Consider the following 12,044-nt stretch of genomic DNA (forward strand, 5'->3'; position numbering starts at 1 on the left):
TCAGTCACCTGAGCCTTTTGGCCCTGGCTCTAAGTAACTAGCCTTTAGACCAGACAAGCGCTTTAGTTTTCTTCGACCTTGGGGTCGGTCAAGTATTTAATGCTCATGTTGATTAGATCTAATAATTTCGGCTTGCGTTAAACACGCTAATACTGTTCTTGACTCATAAGCCAATACCATACGACCAGTGCTCAATACTACTGCTGATCTTGACTAATAAGTCATAGCTTCGCAATCAATACTGACACCATTATCGTTCCCTGACTAATAAGTCAGTGCTTCCTCAATGAGGTAATGCAAACAAACATATATCATATGTCAAATATGCAGATATAAGACATTCAACATGCTTAATCAATAATCACAAGCATAATTATAATCATGCACAATTACAGGGACTCAAGCTCTGGCAAATTCCATATTTCACATTCATGCCATGCCATAATCACATATATCATATGCATCACATAATGGGTATAGTTTTCTTACCAAGCACATGTTACTAATGAACGACCTTCGAGCACGATCCTGGTTTTGAAGCCTTAGTGATAACCTAGTCACAACCATAATATAAAACCTCATAAAAAATGAGTAAATAAATACTTCCAAACTCAATCCTAGCCTCCGGGACATCGAATCCTACTCAACTGGGTAGTAGGATCGATCCCAGGCCCTTAGAATTAAGTTCCCACGGCTAAAATCCAAATATGGGCAAAACTGCCCTTAAGCGCCGCGACCCCACACCAGACTTGCGCTGCAGCCCTCCTCCAAATATAGGCTGAACCCATCTCTGCCTATGCCTAGCGCCGCGACGCTCCTACCTTGCGCCGTAGCCCTAACTGCCCAAATAGCAAGCCTCCTCCTTCATCAAGCCTGGGCTGCAGCGCCCAAGAATAGGGTCGCGGCCTGACCACGAACCTAGCCAAAAGCCTTGTTTTCTCCCACTTAAAACCTTCCAAAAACCTATCCAAACATATCCAAATCCCAAAAACAAAGTTCCCAAACATTCCAATTATCCAAAACCATTAAAACCCAAGTCTCAAATCATCCAAAAACTCATCAAAACATAAAGTCCAATCAAAGCTTAAAAACTTGAAAACTTAAAACTTGGATTACTGTTAGGGTCATTTTAGGTTTGTTTTAGAGATCGTTTTAGGTTGTGTTTTTAGTTATTTAGGATTGTTTAGTGCAGATTTATGCTTGTTTTCTTCTTGTTTCAGGTTTTAATGGTCAATTGCATAATATGGAGTGAAATGAGAAGAAACATGTTAAATATGATTAATAAGATGGATTTCGTGTTGATTGTGGAGTTTCAAGACATTATGTGTGGAAAATACTACATTGAAGATGCTCAACACACGTCGTTTATGCTCTATAACGCAAGTCTAAAACTTCAAGCCGCATTTTGACCATGATTTATTCACTTTCTGGAAACACTTCTAGAAATAGAATTTGTATATATTTCTCCTATCTTTTCATAGATTTTTGAATCATTCAATTCGGAGTTATATCGAAGGAGTTATGATCAAAATACGATGAGATGACGCTGCAGGCTGTTCGAAACGAGTTTCGTTCCATTCTGACTTTAGCGCTACAGCGCCATAATAAGAGCGCTACAGCGCTAGTGCACCAGATTTTGAAGCATTTTGGCACTGTAAATAGCGCTACAGCGCTGGTTACGTATTTTTCAGATTTTAAACCACTTTTTGAAGGGCAATTTGGTCTATTCACTTGGGAACATTGGAGGGCTATTTAAGAAACATAATGTTGCGACTGGAAGGGGCTGAACAGAGGGAGACGAAGGCTGAGAGTGGAGAACCCCATTGGAGGATCCATTCTTGTGTTTTTCATCATCTTCTTCAATTTTTATGTTTGTAATTGAATTCTATGATTGCTAGAATGAATATTATGGGCTAATTTCTCCTTTAGGGCTATTATGTGAATCTTTTGAAAACTCTTTTTTATGGATTAATGCAGAATTCATGTTCTTCTTCATCTCTTTCAATTCTTACAATCTGTGTTACTTGTACAATTATTGATTGATCACCTCTAATTGTTATTTCATGAATCAAATTGAAATCTGAAAAGTGAAATTTGATATGCTTTGATTGTTTGGATGCAAATTCAATTTAGAACGAAAGTATCTAAATTGTTTGCCTATTTTACTGAGTTGCGTGTTTAATGCCTTCTTCATGATTCAAATTACCATAGAAATATAGGAAGTTGTCATTTAGATTGAATTTTGTAAATCTTGACCAGATTATGAATTGTTTTTGCAACTTATTCTTGAATAGGGAGAAGGGGATATAAATTATTGCATTAGGAAATAAAAGTGTGGAAAATAGATCATAATTGTCCTAATTTCATTTTCTCTGTTATTTTGTTTAAATTTTCATTTTGCTTGGTTAGTATTCTTCTTTGTTTGAAATCTCTGAAATTGTTTAATCAAATAGAATTAAAAAGATTGATTGATTGGTAATTGATAAATCAGTCCTTGAGGACGATACTTGGTTTTTACCATTTTATTACGAATTGCGACTGTGTGTGCACTTGCATAGAAAAAATATCGCAACAATTACCTCTGATTAAGTCATTTCCCAACTAAATCATTCGGCTAATAAGCTTATAATTTTTCATAGAATTGCTATGCCTTGATCCTTGTTTGAATCCGAGTCCTAAAACTCGAGTTTTCTTGTCAAAAAGGGAACAAGAGAGAGAGAGAGAACATTCTTTTTATTTTCTGATAGGTTACTTCAAGCTTAAGTAACCTCAAGCAAATCCAAATGCTCGGGGTCCCAAAAAAGCCCCCGGGGGTATAATAGTCAAAATTCCCAGAATTCTCTCATAATCTCACTAACTCACAATTTATCATCAAATATTTATTCCCATTACCCAATATCCCAGTAATGTGTTAAATATCCCTTGACTCACTCCCAGTCAAGTATGGATCCTGTTGTGACTTTCCCACTAGCTTGCCTCCTAGGATCGTTTCGTGCTAAGTAACCCAAACTAACCAAATAATAATAAAGTACCACACACATATCACATATATGCCAAATATACCCAAAACGGGTCAAATTATGAAAATTATCCAATTAAACAGAAATCGGCTCGTATGCATAATTAATACACCTAAACATGCATATCAAGTTATATTATAATATAACTCACATAATCACATAATGAAACACATAAATATCATATAATCACATAATTTCAAAATTTGTCATCCTAGCCCCCTAATCAAGGCCTTGAGTCTTATTAGGAAATTTGGGACGTTATAGAAATGGTCAAGTGAGCGTCAAGAGATTATAATTGTGGAATGTACATATGACCCGACCGTGGGAAATAACACGTGTTTTATAACTAAACAGGTGATGACTCACTCTACTATATTTTTGGGGCACAATTTGATTGGGTAACGAATTATGAATCTCCTTTTGCATGTATACACTTTTTGAAACAAATTTTGTGAGTATTTCATGTTTAAATATAGGTTTTTAAAATTTGAGAATTTTTAGCAAGTTTTATTGTTTATTTTGAGGATCTAGTAAAAGTAAGATTAATAATTCTTTTTGTCATTAAATATTACTGTTTATCATGATAACATGGGGAACAACAAATGGGGTTGTTACACGTGGTAGACAAACAAAGCAAAATAAATGTGGTAAAATGTGGATAATATGGAGATAACAGGAATACTTGCAAAAATCTACCAAAAAAAGTTGATGAAATACCATATAGGATTTTGTTGACCAATGGAGACATTTGCATATATCTTTTTAACATTTGATATTTATTAGAGAAAGAACTTTGTTTGACAGTTAATATTAGTTACAATAAAACATTACTCGTCCCCTCAAATATTTAAGAAAGTGCTCCCTATTTATAGGGACTTTCATGTTGGAACGTTCTGTGGGGCCCTTGCCACCCGGCTCATCGCGAAGTACTCAAGTGGGACATTATCCTGTGTTTTGGATCCCATAATTTTCTTAATTAACTAATTTATAAAATTAGGGGTATTTTGGTCATATTAATTTTTTATCATTATAATAATAATAAAGTGATGGAATCATATTAGGGAGCCTATTACCTCTTGTAATCAATATATAAAAACACAACTCTGTATGATTTTGGGGTTCAATAATACAAACACTTCTTTCATTGCTCTCTTGTTGTCTATCATGGTATCAGAGCACATTTCTTCGGCAATGGAGGAAACCCAAAACCCAGCAGCTTGGAATACCACCCCTGTCAATGGCGGAACTTCGTCCCAAAACACCTCGAACCAATTTGGCCTTCCTAGAAGTAATTCCTTCTCGTTTTCTCATTCTCTTTCCGTGAAACTCGACGAACACAACTATCTCCAATGGCGTCACCAAGTTCTTGTCGCAATCAAAGGGAGTCGTCTTCAAAAATACCTCAAGGCAGACTCTGCACCTCCTATGTATACAACAGAAGCTGATCGTATTGCCGATAATCCCAGCGAGGAGTATCAAGATTGGGAGCAACAAGACAATTGTCTCGTCATTTGGCTCCTTTCGTCCATGTCCGAGAACACCCTCACAAGAATGGTGGGGTGTAATACCACAGCTCAAACAAGAAGCCTTGAACGAATACTACACAACTCAAAATCGTGCCAAAGTAGGACAGTTCAAGACTGCCCTTCGTAATACCAGAATGACTGGATCTCTCACCGATTTTTTGCTCAAGATCAAGAAATTGGTGATTCTTCTTGCTTCGATAGGACACAGACTATCTCCCTCGGAGCACATAGAAGCAATCTTCAATGGATTGTCTTCTGACTATGGCGTATTCATCACCTCAATCAGCACTAAGAAAGACGACTACACGGTAGCTGAGATTTAAGCGCTTCTAATGGCACAAGAGTATCAGATTGCCAAGGATGTTAAAGATCTTGACATCAACAAATCTGAGGTAAATCTTGCTTTCAATCCTGGTTCATCTGGTCATCGCTCAGGGTACAATCAACATGGAAACTCACATTACAAAGGTGGTGGCTATGGCAGTTCCTCCTTGCGTGGTAGTTTTCATGGTGGTCCACAATACAATGCAGGTGTTTCCTCTAATTCCTTTCGAGGTCAGGTCCCTGGTCCTACTCGTGGCTCTTTCCCTCCCCCTGGATTCAGAGGCAGTTCCTCTTCTGGATGTGGTCCGACTCACACATGGGGGCAACGTCCTCAATGCCATGTGTATGAAAATTGGGCATATAGTCAGACAGTGTTTCTACCGTTTTGACAAGTCATTCACCGGACCAGAATCTTTTCAACCATTTCAAGCCACGGCTGCTCTTGCCGAGCTCCAAGCCATGTCTGCTACCCCTGAAACAGTCTCATACTTAAGTTGGTACCCAGATTCAGGGACAACCAATCACCTCACATCAGATTTGAGCAATCTTGCCACCAACTTTGAGTACTATGATGATGAGCAGATCCATATGGAAACGGGACAGGTTTGCGCATTAATAATATTGGTTTTTCTTCCTTTCTTACACCTAACTCTACTTCTCCTTTAGTGCTAAAGAATATTTTACATGTTCCTTCTATAACAAAGAATCTGCTCAGTGTTTCCCAATTTTCTAAAGACAATAATGTGTTTTTTGAATTTCATCCTTCTTTTTGTTGTTTTAAGGATCAGAGTACCCTAGAGTCTCTTCTTATTGGGAACAAAGACCTGACATAGCTTTTTGTGTCAACAAAGTAGCACAATTTATGCATGCTCCACTGCTATCCCACTGGATTGCTGTCAAGAGAATACTACGGTACCTAGCTGGTACTCTTGACTATGGTCTTACGTATACAAAATTTTATTCTTACTCCTTAGACGCATTTTGTGATGCTGATTGGGCCTCGGACCCGGATGACAGGAGGTCCACCTCTGGTTTTTGTGTTTTCTTTGGGCCAAACCTTGTCACGTGGCAATCAAAGAAACAACAAACAATCTCCAGGTCTTCTACTGAAGCAGAGTTCAGAAGCTTGGCAACGGTTGTGTCTGAACTCACCTGGATTCAGTCACTTCTTCAAGAACTTCAGCTTCTTCTTCCAACGGTTCCAAAGATATGGTGTGACAACTTAAGCTCGATCATGTTGGTAGCTAATCCTGTGCTTCACGCTCGCACAAAATACATTGAAATTGATCTGTACTTCGTTCAAGATAAGGTGCTGCAACATCAGATTGAAGTCAACCACATACCTGCTCCTGCTCAATTGGCCGATTGCCTGACTAAAGCCCTTTCAAGCTCCAAGTTTCCACTACTTCGAGACAAACTAAGTGTTCAATCTTTATCCACACTTAATTTGAGGGGGGCTATTAAGGAGAGTGTAGATTAGTTACTAAGTTTACTTTTGTTAACTTATCTGTTATATTGGTTACCATTCTGTTAGACTATATAACATCCTATTACCTTTTGTAATCAATATATAAAAACACAACTCTGTATCATTTAGGGGTTCAATAATACAAACACTTCTTTCATTGCTCTCTTGTTGTCTATCAAATCAAGTATACAAATAATGTTAAACTATTCTTTGAGATTTGGAGATAAAGGGTAAATTTATGTAATATTTTGCTTTATATAAAAATTATTTCCATAAATACTTTTTAATTTTTTTTGTTCGGTAGTATAATTTTTCAGAATATTTTTTAAAATTAAGTATATATTTTTTGAATGAATATTTTCAACAATTTTTTTTTTAATGTAGAGTGATTTTTTTTTTTAATTTTCATAAATAATTATTTTTATAAGAGTATAATCTACATAAACTAATATCAATTTTGTCTTTAGAAAATTGAGAGTTTTGCTGAAAAATAAAACAAGAAGGTCTTATTTATTTATTTTTAAATCTAAAGACTTGAATGAAAACAACAAAGTTCTTAGGGACTAAATGACAGAACAAGGAAAAATTTAAGAAAAAAACCCAACCCAAATCATTTACATGTATTTTTCAGTGGCCCGATATTCTTTTTTCCAAACTTATAAAGAATAGATATTGCGTTTACACAAAACGGCGATATGTTTTACTTCATTATATTTCTCTAGCAAATAAATTTATATATGAAATTTATTAAATTTATGTGTAATAATAAATAATGATAGGGTTTATATATTTTTAGAATTTGTGATTTGTCTCATTACTTGTTTGGATCCTGTGTTTTAATAAATTATTTTTTGGACCATATGTTTTCTAAAATAGTTCAAATAGATCCCTAAATCTGATTTTGATCAACGTTTTTTGAACTAAAATCACAAATAATTCATCAAACTAACAACTCAGAACAAAAATACAGTCATTCTGCCTAAAAATTATGTTGTTATATTAAATTTTTTGTTCATCAAAATCAGATTTAAGGATTTATTTGAACTATTTTATAAAATATAAGGTCCAAAAAATAATTTGTCAAAACACAGAATCCAAACAAGTAATAAGCCAAAACACAAAATCTAAAAAAATATAAACTAGTAATGATATGTGCCCTCAATATACATAAATAACGTAGCAATATATAAGATTATATATATATGATATATTATATAGTCCACTACTAACTAGCATATATATAGATAAAGTACAAATATAAAATATCTTATAATATATCTTTAGCTAATTATTTAATATTACCATCCCTTGTCACCATCTACTAGATCATAATTAAGCATATTATTTGATCTAAATAATTGCAGGGTTAGTGTTATAGTATATATATTCTTTATATATATATATATTTGTATTGTCGGCTAGTGTTATAGTTTTATACTTAACACGTTTCGAATTCATATTCAGACTTAAATTATTCTATAAAAAAACCATTATTAGAAATAATCACTTAAATAACGAATTAAGTAATAGATGAATTATTAAGATGAGACGAGAACATATCGATCAGATTGTCAATCGACATAGCATGCATATTATTTGTATTCTAATACACCGTCACACCAAATATGTAAATGAAAAAAAATGTGCACTAATTCTTTTATAAAAGAAATTATATGGGTTTTCCCGCCTTTTAGCTTTTGCAGCTCTCTCGTGGGCTGGTGCCATGGCGAAAACAAGAGTCAAAATGCAGGGGAAGCTGAAGGGTTCTGCTAAGAAGAAGAAGAAAAGAGGTCCTAATTCTACTGCGGACGTGAAAAAAACTAAATCTATGGAGGAAGTTTTAGGAATTGAGCCACTTGAGTTCACAGATGAGGATGAAGGTACGGAGGACCAAGGTGATGACCCTGCATTACAGGATGTGTTTCAGGCTCCTTTGTCCCCGAAATCATCTCTGAAGGTAATGCAGCAGCAAGATGAGGTTCGTTCTGAGTTTGCTGCTTTCCTTGAAGCTACTCAAAAGTGTTCGAATGCTCTATCGAAAGGTATCTCTGCTACTCCTCCAGTTCTTAGATCTGGGAATGTGGTTCGGAATCTAGAAAATTCTTTTCAGAAAAAGGCTAACAAGATTAAAATCACTATGGAAGACATTGAAGAGGAGATTTCTTTTTGGAATTCTTCAATCGTCTGTTATGTTCTGAGAGCCAATTCGCCTCTCTCCGTGATTGAAGGTTTTGCCAGAAGATTATGGAATGACAGAGTGGATAAAGTGGGTATGCTTTCATATGGCATTTTCCTTATTAGATTTGATAGTATTGAATTTAGAGATGCTATACTCACGGGGGGATACATATTCTTCAATAAGCGGCCTGTTGTTATGAAAGCTTGGGATCCGAACACTAATTTCAAGAAAGAGGATATACGAACAGTTCCAATTTGGGTTCAGTTGGAGGATTTAGAATTGAAATATTGGGGTCAAAAGTCTCTATTCAAGATTGTAAGTCAAGTGGGGAAGCCTTTGATGGTAGATGTGATTACACAAGAGAGAGATAAACTTAATTTTCCTCGTGTTCTGATTGAAGTTAGTCTCCAGCAGGAATTTCCAAGTTGTATTGAATTTGAGGATGAATTTGGATCTAATGTTACAGTAGGTGTCACATATGAATGGAAACCAATCATTTGTGGGCATTGTAAGGGTATGGGGCATGCTACTAAAGAATGCAGAAGGAAAGAAAGCAGAAAGCAACAGTGGATAGCTAAAGAGGTGATTCAGAAATCAGAGGAAAAAGAAACGGAGGTACCTAAAAAAACAGATGATGGGTTTCAGGCTATTACGAAAGGGTGGAGGGTCAAAGACAAGGCTTCTATGGCTGGTCCATCCACATTGAACTCATTTCAGGCGTTAACAGAGTCTACGGTCTCAACATGTGTTCTGACTGGGGAGAGCCAGAATGACACTATGCAAGAGAACCAACAGAGAGTGGAGGAACTGGGAATAACGGGAGGAGGGGGAGGGCCTCCTCTTTCCAATGGATATGGTAATATGCTGGAACGTCCGAGGGATCAATACCCAGCATAAGCAAAAGGTAGTAAGGCAATTTATTGCCCATCAGAGAGCTGGGTTAGTTGGTCTGCTTGAGACGAGAGTGAAGGCTCCAAAGCTTGGAGCCTTGTATGTTCATATGTTCTCAGGTTGGTGCTTCACATCCAACAGTGCGTGGCATAAGGGAGGACGAATTATAATTGCTTGGAACCCTTTGAGATTCAATGTAAGTATACTAAGTTGTTCAAACCAGTTTATTGATTTGTCTGTTACTACTGTGGACAATAAGCATAGTTTTTTCGCCACTTTTGTATATGGATTTAATGATGAGGAGGGGAGGAAAAGCTTGTGGAAAGGATTACAGGATTTGGCTAGAATGGACCCATGGGTTGTGCTTGGGGACTTTAATGACATCTTGAACAGGGATGAAAGAATTGGGGATAGAGCAAGACACAACTTGAATAATGAGTTCATTAATTGTGTTTATGGCTGTCAGTTGGAAGATGTTAAATACAGTGGGAACTTCTATACTTGGAGTAATAAACAGCAGGGATCAGATAAAATCTACTCCAAGATTGATAGAGTTATGGCGAATCAAGCTTGGATGGACAAATTTACAAATGCTGAAGCTATTTTCCTTAATGAAGGCATATTTGATCATACTCCAGCAGTTCTTATAGTGCATTCTGACATTCCTAATGGAAAGAAACCATTCAAGTATTTTAGAATGTGGTCTTCTCATCCTCAATACCATCAAGAAGTGTGTAGGGGGTGGCATCAAATGGTTAAAGGGACTAAAATGTACCAAGTTGTGTCTAAACTTAAGAATCTTAAGTCCATCTTTAAAGAGCTGAACAAGAGGGGTTTTTCAGAGATTCATATGGCTTATGTGCAAGCTAAAGAGAAGTTGAGTGATTGTCAGAATAAAATGCATCGAGACCCTTTGAATGTGGTTCTACAGTGTCAAGAATTGGAAGCCAGAAAACATTATGCAGAGGTACAGAAAAACTACAACTCATATTTGTCTCAAAAAGCTAAGGTTACTTGGGTCAAAGAAGGTGACGAAAACTCTGCATTTTTTCATTCTAGTATCAAAGAAAGAAGGTGCCAAAATATGATATATTATATTATCAATGCAGGGATTAGGGTGGAGAATCCTGATGAGGTTACTGAAGCTTTTTTCTCCTATTATCAGACCTTGCTGGGTACTCAAATGGACAATAGGCATCAAGTTAAAAACTCAGTTATGGCTCACGGACCTGTGCTATCTAGGCAACAGGTAGGTTTTCTTTCAGCTGAGTTTACTAAGGAAGACATTAAAGCTGCTGTGTTTAGCATCCCTGGTATGAAAGCTCCAGGACCTGATGGTTATTGCAGCTACTTCTTTCAAGACAATTGGGAGTTAGTTGGTGACGAGATAAGTGAAGCTATATTATCATTCCTACATACAGGGCAGCTGTTAAAAGAGATTAATTCTACAGTGATTACCGTCCTATATCTTGCTGCAATGCTCTATACAAAGTGGCTACAAAATTGATTTGCAGTAGGCTGAAAGTCCTTCCTGATCTTGTGGCTCAAAACCAAGGGGGGTTTATTCAAGGCAGAATAATTTCTCATAATATTATGATTTGTCAGGATCTAATTAGGCATTATGGACGGAAATCAAGTAGGCCCAACTGCATGATAAAGCTGGATTTACAAAAGGCTTATGATACCATGGAATGGGGATTCTTAGAAGAGATATTGCAAGCTTTTAAATTCCCTGCAAAATTCATTAGGCTTATAATGGCTTGCATATCTACACCTAAGTATTCTCTAATGTTTAATGGATCTATGCATGGTTTCTTTGCAGCGAAAAGAGGTTTGAGGCAAGGGGACCCAATGTCCCCTTTGCTTTTTGTCCTTGGAATGGAATACTTGAGTAGAATCATGCAAAAAGTTGGGGAGAAGGAGGAGTTTCAGTTTCATGACAGATGCAGGGACTTAAAGCTTAACCATCTCAGCTTTGCCGATGATGTGTTATTGTTCTGCAAGGGTGATTTCAAGAGCATATATCTAATGTTGCAGGGGCTAAAGTTGTTCTCAAAGTCCTCTGGATTGATCCCAAACTTCAAAAAATCTGCCATCTACTGTAGTGGTATAAGTGAGGAGGAAATTAGAAGAGTAATTGATATGTCAGGATTCAGTAGAAGTACTATACCATTTAAATATCTTGGTATACCAATCTGTGCCAAGCGAATCTCAACTGTTGAATGTAAACTGCTGGTTGAGAAAATGACAGCCAGGATTAAGAGTTGGAGTACCAGGAACTTATCATTTGCTGGTCGATCAATATTGATTCATTCGGTACTGCTTTCTATTCATGCCTATTGGAGTCAAATCATGATCCTACCTAAGGAAATTATGTCTGAAATTGAAAGGGTCTGTAGAAGTTTCCTCTGGAAAGGGCAGAGTATCATGGCTGGGTCTGGAAGTGTGGCCTGGAGTAGGCTTTGTAAGCCTAAGAAGGCTGGAGGAATAGGATTCATGAGCATTTCAGAGTGGAACCAAGCAGCTATGTTTAAAAATGTCTGGTCAATTGCAACAAAAAAAGACAATCTATGGGTTAAGTGGGTGCATAATGTGTGTATAAAGAATGAGGAGTGGTGGAGCTACAAGGCTCCGCC

General features: G+C 36.6%; 1 protein-coding gene across 1 annotated transcript; it reads left to right on the forward strand.

The window, feature by feature from the left end:
* Positions 1-9,517: 9,517 nt before the first annotated feature.
* LOC133825786 (uncharacterized) lies at positions 9,518-10,915 on the forward strand. The gene has a single exon (XM_062258687.1). The coding sequence runs from the start codon at positions 9,518-9,520 to the stop codon at positions 10,913-10,915; it is 1,398 nt and encodes a 465-aa protein (XP_062114671.1).
* Positions 10,916-12,044: the final 1,129 nt, after the last annotated feature.

This window comes from Humulus lupulus, chromosome 3 (assembly GCF_963169125.1).
Source record: "Humulus lupulus chromosome 3, drHumLupu1.1, whole genome shotgun sequence".
In the NCBI taxonomy this organism is placed as follows: Eukaryota; Viridiplantae; Streptophyta; class Magnoliopsida; order Rosales; family Cannabaceae; genus Humulus; species Humulus lupulus.